At 41.9% G+C, this 20021-nt stretch overlaps 1 protein-coding gene across 2 annotated transcripts in view; it reads left to right on the forward strand.

Annotated features, from left to right (window-relative positions):
* PTPRE (protein tyrosine phosphatase, receptor type, E) overlaps positions 1 to 20021 on the forward strand; it is a 101739-nt gene that overhangs the window by 52021 nt on the left and 29697 nt on the right. For both annotated transcript variants that reach the window (XM_014945397.1, XM_014945398.1), the window contains exon 2: positions 13905 to 14002. In XM_014945397.1, the coding sequence (XP_014800883.1) occupies positions 13905 to 14002 (98 nt within the window). The remainder of the gene's footprint in view (positions 1 to 13904; positions 14003 to 20021) is intronic.

Here is a 20021-nt window from a genome sequence, read left to right on the forward strand (position 1 = left end):
TCTTACGTATTTAATTTGCCGCGTAGCCTGGCTGGTCAATGGGAAGTGCTTTTGGTTGGAAGCTGCAAATTTTCACAAGTAGCACGTGGTCTTCGATTTCACTAACCTTTGGTTTGGTGGTTGTTTTGCTGTTGCTGCCATCAGTCTCGGATCATTAGATTGCAATGCAATTGTAGAATGGGTTGGGTTGGAAGGGACCTTAAAGATCATCTTCAATTGGGTACATCTTTGATGTACCCAATATTATGGGGTAACTTTTAATAGTTAAAGTTTTAGTGCTGCTTTGTAAAAAAATGAACACCTGGAATACAGTGTTCAGTTTGGGTCCCTGCTGTACAGCAACGCTGTGGACGGGCTGGAGAGGGTCCAGAGAAGGGCCATCAAGATAATCCAAGGAATGGGAAGCTGCCATATGAGGAGAGGCTGAGAGAACTGAGCTCTGGAGGGGCTGGGGGGCTCACAGAGGGATGTGGGGCTCTCAGCCACCAAGTTCCAAGGACATGGTGTGGAGGTAGAGAAGCGGAAGAAGGATCAGGAGCACTGGCCGTGCGTTATCACCAAGACTGACGATGGCACCGAAAGTAATGCCTGAGTTTTCTGTGTCTGGAGACACCGTGAAATCCCCCTTTTAACCTGGGAGCTCGAGCGTTGCTTTCCCTGCAGGGACATTGTTTGGGTTTGAATTTCTGCAGAGCAAAGCTGAGCCAGACTTTTGATGAACCCAATAAGGTTTCCAAGCCCTGCTGGGCTGAGCGGCTTTAAGCCCTGACACTGCTCCCTTCCTTCCCGTATTCCACCTTCTTGATGTGTTAGGAATGAATCCTCAAACACCCAGATGTCATGTTCTCCTTTTCTGCTTTGTTTTTTGCCTTTCTCCCCTTCTCTCCTCCAAAAATGAAACACTTTGCTGCTGAAACACAAGCATTTAATCTGGCCGTTATGCAGTATATAATTCTTCTGTATGTATTTTCCATCATATATAATTAGTTTTCGTTTTCAAGAAGCAATTTTAAATATTCATATAGATCTATTAGAAGGGAGCATCTGTATGGTGATACGTTTTCTGCAGCTGAAGAATAAGAAGACCACTGGGACGGAACAAAAGGCAACTTCTCAAGTTAATTGTAAGATTTTATTGGTGTTTCACTCCGTTGCTCGAGGGTTTCTCCTGCGAATCAATCGCAGGCTGCCTAATTTATGTATGAGCCCTGGTTGAAAGGCGTCACAGATTGATTTGCTGACAATGCACAGGGAAAGGTGACCCTAATTTGTGACTTAAGTCTCCAGCACAGGCCTGTAGGGAGAGGGGCGATGCTGAAAACCTGTAAAAATGGAAATGCAAATTTTTGTGTTTGCTTGAAAGGTTCTCCATATCTATTCAGTAAAACGTAATTTATTTGGCGTATGGGTAGCAATTGCTTAGTGTTATAGAGGATATTAATGAGGCTTTAAAATCAGTCGAGGTGTTTTTCCTGAAATTATTTTCCTGCAAGATTTTAGAAGGAAGTCCTGGAACTTTTTTGTTGGTCGATGTTGGTTTGTTGGATTAGTGCCCTGAAAGCACTGGTCTGTTTGAGAAGTCTTTTCTTCTTCTCCTTGTTTCTGTGTTAATGAACTCACTCCTTTGGTGAGCTCGCAGGTAAAATATTAAATAATTCAAAATAGAGCCTTGCTGTGGAGATCTTTATTTATCTCAAATATGACCAAGAAGGATTGACAATGAATATTTATGAAGCAAGAGAGACATTTGGGTATGAAATAGGAATGTAAAATGGCTGTGGCATAGACCTAATGGTAGACAGCACCTGCTTCTACAATAATCCAATGTTTTTATTTTCGTCGTAATAATGTTCTGTGCTTTAATCTTGACTCAGTTTTTCATAGCTTGATCCTCCACCACACCTGCTTCTAAAATAATACAATGTTTTTATTTTTATTTTCATTGTAATAATGTTCTGTGCTTTAATCTCGACTCAGTTTTTCATAGCTTGATCCTCCACCTGGGTATTGGGCAACTATTAATGATGGGGCTGGTGTGAACATCCCCCAGGGACCATGGCTGTGGTGGGGCAGGATGGGGTGTGGGTGGCACCGGTGGCCAGGAATCACAGGACAAGGACATGCCACCACTGCCCCATCCCTGGAAACGTCCCAGGACAGGTTTGATGGGGCTCTGAGCAACATTGGTCTAGTTGAAGATGTCCCTGCCCATGGTGGGAGGGGTGGACTAGATGGCCTTTAATGGTCCCACCCAACCCACTCCATGATTCTATGACAGGTTTGCCCAGACTTTTCACTTGAAAGATGTAATTCATTACCTGGATGTAATTTCTTCTGTGCTGAGTATCTGTCTCTAAACTTTAAAGTGTCTTTTAGGATTTAGCCTCTGATCTAGAATTTCTAGCGGTCTGGGGTAGGAAAGGGATGGATGGGGCAAGTCCAGGTTTGCAGTGAGAGCCCAGGCAATTTATAAACCTCCTCTACCAAAAATAAGATGAGGCCTTTCCTCCCACATTGTCTTTGACTCGATTGCATATATCACTTGCTTTCCATAGGTTGTTCTGCTAATGACTAAGAGCAAGGCGTAGTTCTTAATTTTTGTACTCGCAGCCCGGCGTTGCAGAAACCACTGCTGCAACTGGGTGTGTTAACAAAAAGGAAATGGTGAAAGTGGTCATTAAAAAAAAAAAAAAGGGAATAAGTCCAAGCCCAACTGCACGGTAGAGGTGAGAAAGAAAATGGCAATACCTGAAAATTGTTTCTTCCTGTAAAAATGTCATTCTGTGGAGACTCCCGTTTGAGGAGGATCTGACGAGTCTGCAGCAATCTTGCAATTTAAACACTGCAGGGATCTAATTTTTCAATCTTTTGAAACTTTTCAAACTCTTCACGCTTTTGAAACTTTTTCTTTAGCTGAGGAAATACCCTCTTAGCTCAGGAAGTGCTTTGACAGCACCTTCTGTGCTCTGGGTGGAAGCTGTGGGCTGAAAATCACAGACGGGTGTGTGACACCGAGCGTGGACAGTGTCTGGGATGGGGTTATTGGGGTGGTGACACCAGGACAGGCACAGATGGAGCGATGGTGGCTTCGAGCTCCAGGATTTGCTCTTCTGGTTTCCTGTTTCTGCCTCTTCTGCTCTGGCTGAAGCTGTTGTGCAGTGGAATTTGGGCTCAGAACCTGGCATTTCGGGTCCGGGTTGCTCCTGCAGCGAGGAGCTCCCTCCCCAGAGCTGCAGTTTGAGGGCAGGACCGTGCGTTGCAGTTAAGATGTGAAGGAGAGCGTCTCTCCCTGGGACCAAAAAGAGAACCAGAGGTTCTTGTGAATTTTCTGGTTTCTGAATAGACTTGTGGTTTTGTGGAGCTGACGCCGTTCTGCTCCTGCACAGCTTGTACCTTCAGGAGACGACAGCGAGTGGTCAGGCTTAAGGGTCACTGATGGAAATGGTCCTTCAGGGGCTGCGTATGTGAATGCTGAAGGTAGGTGAAAGAAGGTATGGAAGAGCAGTGGCTCAGCTCTCCTCTCTCCTTGTCCCTGCCTGGGGACAAGCCAGGAACAGGCAACCAACCCCAGCAGGAACCAGCGCTGCAGGGAGGGGAACCTGGGCTGCGACAAGGGAAGGGCAGATTGACCTTCAGATGAAGTTGGGTATTTTCAAACTAAGTGACTTCTGTGAAATCCTCATCTGGGAACAGGCTGGAGCCATCTCCAGGTTTGTGTTTGGGAGTGTGCAGGGTCCAGGAGACGTGGTGTGGTCTCAGAGATGATGCCTTCTCAGAAGCAGGTTAGGAAAAGATGGATGTGATGTAACCGTGCTTTCAGAGCAGCTATTAACTGGGAGAACTCTACCCTGAAGAGTTCTTCACCTGCAGGTGTGTGGCCTTCACAGCAGCCTGGAGGCTATTAGGTATTGTGTCTGTTAATGGTTGGCTTGCATAGGAAGCAGGGTATTAACGGCACTCAAAGCAATCTTGACTAATTAGGGAACCGTTGTGGAGAGATGGCGTGCAGATGCAGAGCAGTTGCAAGGTCTGGAGCAGGAGTCATCAGCTGCAGGATGCGAGCGGGTGAAGTGGTTTGCCTCTGTAGGAGAATTTGGGAAAGGACCTGTCTGATCCATCCCATGTCACGATGCATGAAATACATGAAAATTATGGGGCAGTGAACTGATGGAAGCTCTGTGCTTTGGGTTGCTGAGGCCTTACCCAGAACATCAAGACTTTGAGAAGGAGCTTGGGCTGAGAGAGACCAGAAGAGAGTGATGAGAATTGCAGAGATTTAGAAGTGATGTGTTTGGAGAGGCTGGAAGAGCTGCTGCTGTTACTGAGCTTACAGAGGAGATGGTTCAAGGGAGGTCCCTGTCTTCAGGTGTAGGAAGCTCAAATGGGAGTAGTTTAATAATACTTAAATCATGGGCGTTATCTTAACTTCCTCCCTAACGATTAAAGCCTCAGTTCATGACGTAACAGGTATGAATCTTTTTTTAATATATTATTAGGGGATTTTTTTAGTTAACATAAAGAGTTGTGTTTGGGTGGTTTTTTTTGTAATGGAAGGAATTGCAGGAATTTTGTGTAAGTTTTTAGGAATATTTAAACACTTTTCCATACATCAGGTAAGAAAGTTGTGAAATAGTGTCCTTGGTGCATTGACTTTCTCTATAAAGTGTTGGCGAGTAAATGAACATCTGTGAGAGAGATAATGTATTAATCACCCTAACCTTTTTTATTTTGCCATGGAAATAGAGTTTTGAATTAGAAAATCATTTTCATATCTCTATCTCTCTGAAGTTGTGGTTCCTTCTCTTTTATCTTGTGTGCTTCTTTCCAAATTTTGAATTTCTGTGATATGCAAACTGACTATTCCAAGTCTGACCTGGGTGTAGTTTTAAATATCCCCAATGTTTAAAGTTTAAATGTACCAAAATCTTCACAGCCTTTTTCTTGCTTCATTGAGAGGCACTCTGCACAGCATAAAAAGGAAGTTTCTCTTTTTTTTTTCCTTCATTTCCAGAACTGTGGGGATGCAGATAAGCCATATATATAATATGAGTGCGATATGCGTAGTTTTCCAAAATGAAGGCTGCAGTCAAAGTTTATTATGTTCCTGGTTTTGAATACATCTAAATGTGTTTAAATACAGTTTATCACGTAGTGTATCTTCCTAACTGCTTTGAAGCTAATCCTGGTGAGCAATAGTACCAAAAAACCCAAGGAAATAGAAGAAAACACGTCACCGTCCTACTCGACTCCCGGTGCTGGGTGCGTTTGGAGAATCTGATTGATGGAAGAATTTTCTCACTGTTTTTAACATGGCAAATGTTGCTAATTGAAAGGGATTTGAGCTGGCGTTAGCCGTGGTAGAGAGGGTTTTGAGACTTGCTCATGATACTGAGAAAGGCAGATAGGACCAGCTACACCGGCTCAGTAGAATTAAAAAAATTACTATGACAAAAGTGGTAAATTTTGTCTGTATTGTTATGTATCTTTAAACAGCACTTTTTTTTGAGCAGATAACGTATTTTCTCTATAAATCCTTGTTAAGCTGTATGTAGCCTGTGAATGTGTGTGCAGTGCAGGTTACCTGTGTGCTCACCTGAGAATCTGGCCTCTGGCACATCAGAAACCGTCATTTCTTGACACTGCTATAAATTTTTATCACACGCATACTTGGTTCTGCATGTGCTGACCTCCTCTTGCATGAAAATGAAAGCAAATGTAATAATTTGTCTACCTGCTTTTTAGAGACCGAGTGACTAAGTGAGTAAGACAGTCTATCAAGCTCGATTATTCTAAATGGGAATCCATTTTATTCAGTTAATTGGTACTTTGCCTCACTCGATCTCTTACATGTAAGTGATTATTCTAATTTGTTTTTTTTTTAATCTAATTATTTCCATCTCCTTTAAATGATCTTTGTTGCAGGTATTCGTATAGAATGCATGAGGAATTGTTAGTTTTGAATACATCTAAATGTGTTTAAATACAGTTTATCACGTAGTGTATCTTCCTAACTGCTTTGAAGCTAATCCTGGTGAGCAATAGTACCAAAAAACCCAAGGAAATAGAAGAAAACACGTCACCGTCCTACTCGACTCCCGGTGCTGGGTGCGTTTGGAGAATCTGATTGATGGAAGAATTTTCTCACTGTTTTTAACATGGCAAATGTTGCTAATTGAAAGGGATTTGAGCTGGCGTTAGCCGTGGTAGAGAGGGTTTTGAGACTTGCTCATGATACTGAGAAAGGCAGATAGGACCAGCTACACCGGCTCAGTAGAATTAAAAAAATTACTATGACAAAAGTGGTAAATTTTGTCTGTATTGTTATGTATCTTTAAACAGCACTTTTTTTTGAGCAGATAACGTATTTTCTCTATAAATCCTTGTTAAGCTGTATGTAGCCTGTGAATGTGTGTGCAGTGGGATCAGATAACGTATTTTCTCTATAAATCCTCGTTAAACTGTATGTAGCCTGTGAATGTGTGTGCAGTGCAGATTGCCCGTGTGCTCACCTGAGAATCTGGCCTCTGGCACGTCAGAAACCGTCATTTCTCGACACTCTGCTATAAATTTTTATCACACACATACTTGGTTCTGCGTGTGCTGACCTCCTCTTGCATGAAAATGAAAGCAAATGTAATAATTTGTCTACCTGCTTTAGAGACCGAGTGACTAAGTGAGTAAGACAGTCTATCAAGCTCGATTATTCTAAATGGGAATCCATTTTATTCAGTTAATTGGTACTTTGCCTCACTCGATCTCTTACATGTAAGTGATTATTCTAATTTGTTTTTTTTTTAATCTAATTATTTCCATCTCCTTTAAATGATCTTTGTTGCAGGTATTCGTATAGAATGCATGAGGAATTGTTATTGTCAGATACAATTTTGTGAGCGGTTATATTAAATTATACATGATATTAAATAGCAGGTATTTATCTCTTCCATTGCTATTCCTGAAGAGGTCAGGAAAAAAACTTGTATTTATATGTAGAAAATCCCCAGCAGTGAGTGTGCTGTACAGTTCCATAAAAAATACATTTTTGTTATGATGAAATTTAACTTAACAGACTGCACAGCTGAATTTCAAGGAATGTTTCCCGGGCAGAGAGGTTCCTCCCCAAGTTTCTCGCTGCTGTGTTTGGGGGTTATGGTGAAAAGCAGGCAGAGTAAAAGGAGGAAAAGGCAGGGAAAGGAGGAGAGGGTGGCTTTCCCCCTTCCTTTTTTAGAGTTTTGTTTTGTTTTGTTTTTAAACTATGAGTCTTTTTGTGTAGGCACTTGCTCTTGGCATGACCAACATCCCAGGTGCCAATGCATTGGTCAACTTACAGTGACAATGCTTTCAAGTCTCTCATTTTTAATTATTTTTTTTCTGAATTTATAGCGCTTGTCCTTTAGAATATTACTTTTTTTTTTAGCACTAAAAATCTGGGGCATGACCTGAGCTGCGTGATGCTAAAGCCTGGGGGGGAAAAAAACCCCAAAACCCAACGGTCTCTCCACCATCCTGTGTGTTCGATGGGACGTTCCGCTGTTTTATTCCTGCTTTAATTAATCTGCTCTGAAGTAGGTTGTGCATCAGGCTCCTTGAAAAAAGTCACGCAGCTGGAGCAGCACCACAAAGGTGTTATTAGCGTGTTGTCTAAAAACCCAGGTTTCATTCTGAAGCTGCCAGGTCCGGTGAAGATTCGGTTGTGCAGCCAAAAGAGAAAGTTAAGCACGTGTAATAATTTAGTCTAGCAATCCCTGAGAATAATGTGGTTTTCTCAGGTTTTTGGGAGCTGGGCTGTGCAAGAAGTGATGGCAGCAACTCCTGATGCTGGGAAGAGCCGTGCACAGGCTCCATGTGCCTCTGGATCCTGAGCCCATCCTTCTTGGATGGGGTTGGGTCTGAAGTGCTCTGCCTCCTCGGCAGGGTTTGAGTCAGCCCTGCAACGTTACAGTGAAGGATTTTATTAATTTTTTGTGTGTGTGTGTGTCGTCGTATCAAGTTCTCTGTTGGACGTTAGAGGCATTTATCTCCAACAATGCAGGCTTTTAGAACTGGTTGTAACAGGAATCTCTGGCACTTTTTTAAAAGCTCCAGATAATCAGAAAGAGGGAAGAATCCTTCACTAAAAAAGGTATTGTTCCGTGGAGTTAAAGTTTTAAGTGCTTGAGCCATTTAATCATCTATAGCCGTGAAATAAAGGCTGGAGGTAGTAAGATATAAGTAGATAAAAATGCATTGTATCCCATAGGGTTATGAAAGCAGCCCCTATTTCTTTTCCCAGGCAGGCAGCAGTTCCCTGACAGCAAACTGTGTAATAATGACAGTCTGTGTCCTTACCCGGATCTTTTCCTTTCTGATTTTATCAACAAGAGGCTTCTTTTGTAGTACACGGTTGTCCTTTCTTGTTCAGCAGGGCTTTTCTACCTGCCTGCTCTCTCTGGAGAGGAGCTGTTATTATTTTTTGCTTTTTTGCTTTTTTTTTTATTTTATTGTAACAGGCTGTATCATGGCATTGCGCTTCCTTGAGGGTGGAAAATGCTGCCGTGCCTATGGCGGTGGGGTTTTTGGTTTAAAAAAGATAATCAGATAGTTGAGGTCTTGTATGAGATGTACGTAAATACAGAGTGGTTTTAACGTTGTTGGGACTTGTTCTCCTCCCCATTTGCCCCAGCCTGAAGAGGAGGACTTGGCCATACGGAGTCCTTGTCACGCTAAACTCAGTCTCTTGCACCAGCCTCCGTGCTGTGGCACCTAAATTTGCTCTTAGTTTTAATCCTTATTTTCTTTAGCAAGCAGAAATACAAAGTGCTTCGGCCAAAAAAGAGATCCCGGAATTTACATCATCTCTCTAGATGTGTTGACTTCGGATCAAATTGTGGGGCATCGACTGGGGTTATTCTTTATCACATTCCAGAGAACAGACACGAGATGTCTGGGCGTGGGGTTTGGATCTGTAATAACTGCTCCTAACAGTAAATTCGTGAGAAACGTTGATGCTCCTTACACTTTCCAGTCTTTTGGAAGCCTGCCAGCAACTTAATTATGTTTTGTTTGTTGTTTTTGTTGTGTTTTTTTTTTTAAAGAGCTGACTGTAGCTGCCAGGATTGATCAGCCCAAGGGCCGGTGGATTTAAGCCGCCTTCACCCACTGTCACACTTTCCACCCTGGGCAAAGCTCAGCCTTCAGCACCTCGTTCCTGGCAACGCCAGCCCCTTCCCCATTGATTCCACTTTTCTTCTGGCTTTGGTCCACATTTCCAAATCCTCTTCCTTCCTTTTTTTTTTTTTAAAAAAAAAAACAAACTATGAGTCTTTTTGTGTAGGCACTTGCGCTTGGCATGGCCAACGTCCCAGGTGCCAACGCACTGGTCAACCTACAGTGACAATGCTTTCAAGTCTCTCATTTTTAATTTTTTTTTTTTCTGAATTTATAATGCTTGTCCTTCAGAATATTACTTTTTTTTAGCACTAAAAATCTGGGGCATGACCTGAGCTGCGTGATGCTAAAGCCTGGGGGGGAAAAACCCCAAAACCCAACAGTCTCTCCACCATCCTGTGTGTTCGATGGGACGTTCCGCTGTTTTATTCCTGCTTTAATTAATCTGCTCTGAAGTAGGTCGTGCATCAGGCTCCTTGAAAAAAGTCACGCAGCTGGAGCAGCACCACAAAGGTGTTATTAGCGTGTTGTCTAAAAACCCAGGTTTCATTCTGAAGCTGCCAGGTCCGGTGAAGATTCGGTTGTGCAGCCAAACGAGAAAGTTAAGCGCGTGTAATAATTTAGTCTAGCAATCCCTGAGAATAATGTGGTTTTCTCAGGTTTTTGGGAGCTGGGCTGTGCAAGAAGTGATGGCAGCAACTCCTGATGCTGGGAAGAGCCGTGCACAGGCTCCATGTGCCTCTGGATCCTGAGCCCATCCTTCTTGGATGGGGTTGGGTCTGAAGTGCTCTGCCTCCTCGGCAGGGTTTGAGTCAGCCCTGCAACGTTACAGTGAAGGATTTTATTAATTTTTTGTGTGTGTGTGTGTCGTCGTATCAAGTTCTCTGTTGGACGTTAGAGGCATTTATCTCCAACAATGCAGGCTTTTAGAACTGGTTGTAACAGGAATCTCTGGCACTTTTTTAAAAGCTCCAGATAATCAGAAAGAGGGAAGAATCCTTCACTAAAAAAGGTATTGTTCCGTGGAGTTAAAGTTTTAAGTGCTTGAGCCATTTAATCATCTATAGCCGTGAAATAAAGGCTGGAGGTAGTAGGATATAAGTAGATAAAAATGCATTGTATCCCATAGGGTTATGAAAGCAGCCCCTATTTCTTTTCCCAGGCAGACAGCAGTTCCCTGACAGCAAACTGTGTAATAATGACAGTCTGTGTCCTTACCCGGATCTTTTCCTTTCTGATTTTATCAACAAGAGGCTTCTTTTGTAGTACACGGTTGTCCTTTCTTGTTCAGCAGGGCTTTTCTACCTGCCTGCTCTCTCTGGAGAGGAGCTGTTATTATTTTTTGCTTTTTTGCTTTTTTTTTTATTTTATTGTAACAGGCTGTATCATGGCATTGCGCTTCCTTGAGGGTGGAAAATGCTGCCGTGCCTATGGCGGTGGGGTTTTTGGTTTAAAAAAGATAATCAGATAGTTGAGGTCTTGTATGAGATGTACGTAAATACAGAGTGGTTTTAACGTTGTTGGGACTTGTTCTCCTCCCCATTTGCCCCAGCCTGAAGAGGAGGACTTGGCCATACGGAGTCCTTGGTCATGCTAAACTCAGTCTCTTGCACCAGCCTCCGTGCTGTGGCACCTAAATTTGCTCTTAGTTTTAATCCTTATTTTCTTTAGCAAGCAGAAATACAAAGTGCTTCGGCCAAAAAAGAGATCCCGGAATTTACATCATCTCTCTAGATGTGTTGACTTCGGATCAAATTGTGGGGCATCGACTGGGGTTATTCTTTATCACATTCCAGAGAACAGACACGAGATGTCTGGGCGTGGGGTTTGGATCTGTAATAACTGCTCCTAACAGTAAATTCGTGAGAAACGTTGATGCTCCTTACACTTTCCAGTCTTTTGGAAGCCTGCCAGCAACTTAATTATGTTTTGTTTGTTGTTTTTTGGTTTTTTCTTAAAGAGCTGGCCGTAGCCGCCGGGATTGATTAACCCAAGGGCTGGTGGATTTAAGCCGCCTTCACCCACTGTCACACTTTCCACCCTGGGCAAAGCTCAGCCTTCAGCACCTCGTTCCTGGCAACGCCAGCCCCTTCCCCATTGATTCCACTTTTGCTCTGGCTTTGGTCCACATTTCCAAATCCTCTTCCTTCCTTTCCTCTCCCATCAATTTACACCAACTCCTGCTGCGTCTTACGAGCTTCCAGTGGAGCGGTGCTTTAGAATGCTGACTTGTTAAGTTTTAAATTTTGGAGGGTTATATTTCCTGCGGAATACAGTGTAGCCTTACCAGATTGCTTCCAAAATTACACCAAATTCCACTGGGGGTGTTTGTTTTGCTGAACAGAAAAATTCCCAGTGACTTGCAGGTTTTTAGAGCAGGTGATTGTCTTAAATTTGGGGATTTATTTAATTATTTTTTTTTTTAAATACAGCCCATATTTTTTCCCCTACAACTTCTGAATATTAACTTCTCACTCAACTGTTCCAATGCATAGACAAGACTGAGAAAATATATTTAACTCAGCCCAAGTAGATAAAAAAACTGGATAGCTGGTAGGCCAGGTATAAAACTTGATATGGTTGACAGCAATAGGTTCCCTTACTACAGTGACTGTCGTACAAAACTATAAATGGTTTTGATTTTTATCTAGTTAGACCTGGCTAAAGCGATTGGCAGTTGTCAGACCAGATCTGCATGTGATGGTAACGCCGATTCATTTTGCAATAAGCTATTAAACATAATTAGTTGTCTAACCCTAAAAATGGCTCATTCGGGGTTAACCTGGCTGCTGGTGGAGCCTGTTAGTGTAAGACATCAAAGCTGCTTAATTTATAAACAGTAGTAGAAGGGATTGGATGAGTAAATCTGTCAGTAGGATGCTGGATTGGAAAAATAAAAAGGAATTTAAAAAAATAAAGTTTGATGTTAATAATACTTTTTATTATTTTTTTCTTGGCTCATTATATTAAAGAAAAAACCTCCGCTAGATCCATTGAGCTTCCAAACTGTAGGAAGGGGCTGCTCTGTATCTGACAGAGCCTTGAAAAAGAAAACAAATAATAAACTGTAATATCAGATGAGATTCCTTGCTGTGCTCCTGTAAGTCTCTGTGTGCTCCCTGAGGCAGCTGGGGTTCCTGGTGTCCTCTCCTGGGCAGCTCCTGTGCCCAACTTGATGAGAGCCTCCCCACTACTGACATCCCTTCAGAGCACGAGAAAATTCATTTTTAGGTCTGTTTCTTTTTTTTCAAAGAATGCCAGGTGTGTGCTGAGTTTGAATTTAGTCCCAGGTATCGCAGAGAGGATGGGAATAACTTCACTTCTGAGTAACACACGTGAGGGTGGTGTGAAAATTGTTGTTACAAAAGTTTTTTATACATTTGGGCTTATCCAGAGCTTATTTCTGGGGGATTGTACCAATTTACATTGAAAGGAAGGATTTTCTTATGGTTGCTCTAATGACTACCAAGTTCCTGGATTATTTTTTTTTTCCTGTTGTTAGGCAGTACCAAATAATATCCTGTGGAAATTGTAATATTTTTTGTTTCTGTTGTTAGGCAGCACCAAATAATATCCTGTGGAAATTGTAATATTAGGTCTATTACACTGCACAACAAAGCTCCCCGATGTTTCAGTGTTACGGTGGTTATAATTTTAGCAATGGGTGCAGAGCCACCATCTGGATGTCTTCTGCCATTTGCGAACTACAGAAAGTAATGTTTGTGTGTTATGCCAAAGAAAATATTTTTAAATCAAGCAAGACTGGCTAATGGCTGAGATGGCAGCCTCTTATAATTAGTATGTTCATTAGGGACTGGATAAATGTACAGCAAATTAATAACAACATTTATTTTTTCCACAAAACCCTTGATTTAGAGAGACTAGAGTATTTCTAGACAAGCTCATTTATCTACAACTATTAATTTCCCTGAATTTCTCTGTAGTCTTCAAGACAGCGTGTTCTCATCATGTTTTTTCTCTAACCTTCTCTACATTGGAAATTATTTTCTGGTCTCACAAAACCTGAAATTCTCTGTATTTGGAAGGGTTTGGTGAAATGCCTTATAGCTCGTAGACTCGTAGCTGTGGCACATGTGGTCTCCAAAGGAAGGTAGCTCTGAAGCACCATGTGTATGTCTATAGGACATCAAGGTCAGGGTAAGGAAACTCCAAAAGGTGCTTGTCACAAGTAATTTAAATTTTGTGGTTGTTACTGGTCTGTTTGGTGGTAGAAGCCCATCTGGTGACTGGTCGGGGCCCTGCTTCACCTCCTCATGCTCTTTGTAGAAGGAGTAATACATGCAGTTATGGCAGCAACTACCAAAAACCCCACCAAAAATACATGCACAATTTCTGATTTGCATTTATTCTCAACATTCCAGCTGCTGATACTTAATCTTTCTTCTTGTATATCAAAATGACTTCCAGACTCCGTGCCTCCGTGTGCTCAGCTGCTGTGTCTTCCTGATGTAGAGTAGCTTTTCTGGTCTGACTTCTGTCCTTATCTGTGAGCGATGGCTGTTACCGTCCTGTTCTTGGATTTAATATTCTTAACGAATTCTTAGTGCACGCAACTGGGATCTTCCTTTTCCCTCTGCATCAAAACTGAAAGTTTAAATGATAAGGAAATGGGAGAGTATAAGTTTTAAAACCTTTGTCATGTACAGTAAACGTTTTATTTTAGTGTTGCTCTGACGTGAGGAGAAAACGTAGTAGTAGTTTGACCTGAAAATTTACCTTTTGCTTTTGTTTTCGTTCAGGTGCAGGATGGAACTCCTGCTGCTCTCTGTTAGTCTTCTATTTGCACAAGCTTTACCGCCCAATGGAACCGAACTACCAAAACCAACAGCAACAACAAGTAAGGACATCCCTTGATTTGCGGGGATGGGAGTGGGTGTGGGAAGGGGTCTTTGGGTGAGGTCCCCCTGATGACATAGTCCTGGATATTTTTCCAGGACTTTGACCCCACTAATGAGCTTCTAATCTTGCCACGTGATGACTGTATTTGGTCCCCATATGACTGGTGCTGTGTGTTTTACTTTCTCTTTCCCATGTATGGAAACGCAGAGGATGGCTGTGGGAGAGGTGGAGAAGCACAGGGTATCTCCTGGGCTGGGCTCCACACCCCAGGAACTGTCACGGTGGATCTCCAACGTGATGGGACCTGGACACAGATAATATGAAATAAAGCAATTACCAATTAGACAAGAGGAGGAACATATGTAAACATCAGGAACAGCTACGGTCTTGATATGTGTTCTATGTTTGCTAATGATAAGAGCTGTCTAAGGCAAGACTTGAGGAGATGGACAATGGTGCAGGGGTCCTGCACAAGATTAGGTCAGGTGAAAAATGGAAAAGCCTTTTTCAAAGACCTGAGAGCACAATCTTCTGCTCACCACTTCACCACAGCATCTTTTATTCATTCTCGTTTCTATTTTTGAAGTTTGTTCCTCATGCTTCAAGCCTTCCTACAGCTGCGTCCTAACGCATCACAGTCCTGGAGAGGGGCTCATGCGAGTTAAATAAGGGTTTGTTGTTTTGTTGTTTTTTTTTAATTTAAGATATTGATTCTACCATTATGTTCTGTGATGGGATGATATATTTTACTTGCACATTGTCCTTATCCTCCATAATCCTAGCTAGCTACCTTCGGAATCCCCATGCACAGTGTGTCAGGCAGGGGCTCCCTGTCTGGGCGATGGCGGCACGTGATGCCGTGCTCATGTCAGATGGGGTTTTCCAGGGGGAAAACTGCTCCCTCCACTTGGTTGAAAGGAAATAAAGCCGCTGATGTTCCATGTAAACAGTGGGGTGAAGTCTGGGTAAGTTTTCAGGTGACTGTTATTGACAGCCAGTCTTTATAGGAGGGTGTTGATGTAGTGCTGGGAGATATGGTTTAGTGATGGTGTAGCTTTTTGTTTGTTGTGTGGGTGTTTATTTTTGTCAAAATTAGGTTGACGGTTGGACAAGATGATCTTTCAGAATAAATAAATTACTAATATAAATAAAAATCTAGCTAAGTAAAAAATTAGTAATAAATGGCTCTGCTGAAATATTGTCAAGTAGTTTCCAGAACTGTGCTCATTTTCTGGCACCTGGAGCAGGGGAAGAACAAGTTATTACTCTTGGTCTGAATATGTAAGAATATGGGAATTGGGAAAGGGAAGTAGCTTGTTTGTTTTATCACTTCCCAGAATTTTAATAAAATGAGTAAAAAGGGAGTTTCTCCATAGATGCTGTTTGTCTTCAAAGCTAAATTCAAAATTGTGTTGAATTTAAGTGTGGTAATATGCATAAGAGTAATCGTATCATCTGTCTTTAAATTAAAACTTGATTTCAGTGATATGATTTAGAAATTATTAGTATGACTAAACTGTTTTTTCTTAAATATCAAAGTCTTCATTAGTTTGCAGTGAGAAACAAGGAAGAGTTTTGTCTGATACCCAAGTACATCCACACTGAAAATGTATTGCTGTATAGAAAGTTCCAAGATAATAGGATTATCAAATACATTTCATAGTCATTGAACTAATACAGTATTTTTTTAATACAAAAATAAAGATTTTTGATTGAAATATCAAGAAAACTCCTTTTAAAAGAATATGAAAGGTACTGAGGGATACTAAAAAAACCCCCAGCTCTCCTTTTGCATGCTAATTGGATGAATGATCCAAAAAGATAAGATGCTTTTGATTCTGAGAGGAATAGTTATAATTTACTGCATGTCATTATTTTAGCTGACGTGATTTTTAAAAGATTTGCTGAATTAAAGAGTTGGGTTTATCCTTATTTTAAACGTGGACACCTAGCCTGTATGGCTCATTTTTTTTCAGCACTACTGCCATTTTGCTTCCTACAAGAGTACCATGAAATTGCTACCACGAAACCTCCCTTTCATTAAAATCAGAATATTCTAGGGTTTATTGCACTGCCATTTACTGGAAAAATTGCACTGCCATTTACTCAGAGTATTTAGCTGCATTAAATAAATATAAACCAGTATTTATTTATTTGCATTTGCATAAATAAATGTATAGTTCAAGTAGATAAAACTTTATGGTTATCAAGTATGTGTGACAGACTATTTATACATGATACTCTTACTCAAATATTAATTAGTTACCCAGTATTAATTATAGTCAGGATTCTTTTACTTCCTCTTGTATTTTTACTTGTTACATAGTTTGAATGTGAAAGCAGCCTGGGAGTTGCAGTAGTAAAGCTTTTAAGTCCTTTCCAAATGTTTAAATTTCTTTAGTGTTTACCCCATGAATATTTCATGGATTTCATGCCCTTCTTTACAATTTCCTTCGACTGCTGATGTATTAATGTGCGGAGGTAATGAATTTATCAGATGAGTGGGAGGTTGAAAGGGGGAAAACGGTGCAGCTTTTGATGCCCTACTTCTTGCTGGTTTAAACTTTCAAGAAGTTAGTGGGTGTCTTTGAAGATAACTGGAACAATGTATAGAAAGAATGAAGTCTTGCTGTACAATAGCCAGAACGGGAGCCAGAGTTGGGGATTTTCACACTGGACTCGTGGTGCTTCTTTCATGTAGAAAGCGAGGCATTATCAGAAAATTGAGTTTTGAGGAAGGAGGCTCATTTTACTTAGTATTTAAAAGCCAAAGGGATACTTTCCTGGTAGATACACAATTTCAAGAAGTAGTTCGAGAAGCAGAACTTCAGAAATAGGTGGTTTTGGATTGGGAGTTGGACTAGGTGACCTTTTAATGGTCCTTTCCAACCCAAACCATCCTGGACTTTGATTTCCCCGTTGACTTGGGTCTACCTCTCCTGCCCAGTCAATGCAGCACAAGTTCAGCTGGACTTCAAGGGGACAGGGTGGCTTGATGAGAACTGAGAAAGGAAGAGAGTTCTGTCCTTTTTGTTGAGTTAACTCGGAGGTTTCCAGTGTACAGAAAGCACACACTGATGTGCAAGAGGCTTCATTATAATAAATCAGTTGCTGTTAAATTTGAACAGAAAGTTGAGTGAACAGAAGTTAAGCACTTGCAAAAGTTTTTCCAACAACAACAAAGAGTAATTTGAATACTCTGCTACTCACCCAACCTAGAAATTTCAAAAATGCTTGTGTGCACAAAAAGTACTATGAACTAACATAGAATCATAGAATGGTTTGGGTTGGAAGGGACCTTAAAGATCATCCAGTTTCAACCCCCTGCGCAGGGACACCTCCCACCAGCCCAGGTTGCTCCAAGCCCCCTCCAACCTGGCCTTGAACCCCTCCAGGGATGGGGCAGCCACAGCTTCTCTGGGCAACCAACAAGGTCAGTGTCAGGATGTTACGACAGCCGCTCTTCATGTAAAATAAATGCCAGAGGAGATCGGGGTCCTTTGCAGGGCTGGGTGTCTGAAACAACAGTTCTGACCCAAACCAGAGGCACGTGTCACTGCCCCAAAGCCTCTGTGGTCCCATCTGGCCGAGCACTCTTCAGAGGACACTTGTGTGTCTGCTGAAGGGAAAACAGAGGTGAAGGATGCACCCTGAACCCCCCCCACACTTGAAATCAAACCCAAATAATGGGTGAGAGGAGTTTAATTTTTCATTTTGGAGAGGTGGAGAGTTACGTTCTCTGCTTTTTAAAAGTAAATTTAAGACCTGTGAATAAATAGAGCGTGCTGTTGTGGGATTTCTCCCACTCTCAGGTAAACAATCTCTGTTCTTTGTCAGTTGCCAGAACAATTTCAGGTCCCTGACTTGTTCTCTAGGGCAAACCCGCACCTTGCATTGTTAATTTGCTTTTGTGGAGGGAGAAAAAAGTGTTTTATCCCACTTTTATTCATGGGCCACTTTACTGTTCAGGTCCTATTTGCAAAGGAACTGATTTGGGGATGAAGAAAACCAAAGTTTGGGAGAGAGTGCGGAGGGAGGATCGGGAGGCAGTTACTGATGTGCATACGCTGCTGTTAGTTCCCTTTTTTTTTTTTTTCTGGTGGGTGGTTTTGTTTTTGACACATACGGAAACTGGAACACCAGAGGAAATGGTGATGGGCTGCCAGCAAGAGCCGCTCCGACGGCGGGGCCAGCGGGACTGGGAATGGGGCTGGGAAGAACCTGTGAGTCAGTCTCGGTGGGTGGCAGGGGAAGCACGAGGGGTTGCCACCATCCTCCTGGCAGTAATCCTCCTCTCTTGACAAGATGAAAGTCACTGTTTCATCGTGTTTCTAAAAAAAAAATACCCTCAGGATGATCTTTTTTTTTTTTGTGTGGCTGTGAACAGAAAGCCCTGTGGGTTTGGACCACAGCTCTCTTTGTGTTGGAGCAGTGGAAAATATTCACTGGCAGTGACTGCAGCAGAGATGTGATGGAGAGGACATCTGCCTCTTCTGCGTGAATTTACTCTTAAGTTTCCACTGTTAATTTTTGAATTAGCACTGATTAAAAAAATATTTCAGGCCCGTCTTTCAGTTTCCCCTTAAAATCCCACTTCATATGTAGGCAGTGGTGTTGGCCAAGGATCTTTCAGCCTCTGAGTCCATAGTGGCCTCAGCCCAGTTATAACTTTTGCTTACAATTTTTAGGCCACCTTAATAAAATTATTAATGCAGATATTGAAGGAAATACAGGTAATAAGTGAAACTATTTAAAACCACACCGTGCCTTACGCACACGCTCTGCAGAGGTGAAGCCACTGCAAGGCTTTGAAAACAGATGTGCCCATGTACAAGGAAGAAGGGACTCTTTGTGGTTTTTGACCCAATTTCCTTGTGAAATGGTAGGAGGAGAGGTGAGACTTTGATGCAGAGAATTGCATCAGTCACTGCTGGGTTTGCTTGTCCTTAACTAAAGAACTGTAGAGAGTCGCCTGGCAGGAGGTTGAACTTCTCTTGTGGCTTTCTGTGGTTGTCCGGCAATCATTTTTCCAAAGACGCTCCAAAAACATCAGTTCTTCAGAAGAGACGGGGGGTTTTGTATTGTGTAATGAACTGAGGGAAATTTTAATTCTCTTGTGACTCAAACTTGCTGTTTTCCTCCCCTGGTCTTGACCCTCATGGGTCTTGATGCGGAGCTGATGATGAGAACTAACACAAACCCCCTGAATCCTGGAGGATTCCAATGTACTCAGCCTGAAACTTACAAACTTCTAAAGTGGGTTAAAGTGGCTCCTTTTTGCTTGTGAGGGGCAAAAAGTGACTTTTTTGTTTATTTCTTTGTCACAGCTTGGTTTCTGTACAGAGTGTGGTATTTCTAGATACCAGGCAGGAATTGTCAATCCTGAAGGATTCCGATGTACTCGGTCTGAAACTTACAAACTTCAAAAGTGGGTTAGAGTGGCTCCTTTTTGCTTGTGAGGGGCAAAAAGTGACTTTTTTGTTTATTTCTTTGTCACAGCTTGGTTTCTGTACAGAGTGTGGTATTTCTAGATACCAGGCAGGAATTGTGAAGCTGTTTCTGGTGATGCACGTTCATCAGGCACTCCTTCCAACAGCGATTTTGTAAAACCTTGTGGAGTGATGGTTTCTTGGTTTCTGATCACAGTTTTATCATGCCTGGTGCTTTTATCTTTATATACCACTTAAATGTCAAGTTTCAGGCATTTTATTGCCTTCCCTTTCTTTGTACTATTATGTTGACTTGAGATACCTTTTTTTCCTTGTGTGCCCCTGGTGCACATAGGCCTCTAAAGGAAGTTTTTCCTGTGCCCTAATACTCTTTTTAACCATCCAGTTTCCAGCTGCTCACAAGACACAAACCAACCCTCAAATACGAGCTCTTTTCTCTCACAGTGCAGGTGTTCTGTACTCCTATGTATTTACTGTAATCTTGTGCTTTGGTGATATTTTATGTCAAGGCTCGTGGCAAGATCTCGTCAACAAGCCCTTGGTGCAAGTAAGCAAAAAAAGAAAGAG

This window comes from Calidris pugnax, unplaced genomic scaffold (assembly GCF_001431845.1).
Source record: "Calidris pugnax isolate Ruff unplaced genomic scaffold, ASM143184v1 scaffold89, whole genome shotgun sequence".
Classification (NCBI taxonomy): domain Eukaryota; kingdom Metazoa; phylum Chordata; class Aves; order Charadriiformes; family Scolopacidae; genus Calidris; species Calidris pugnax.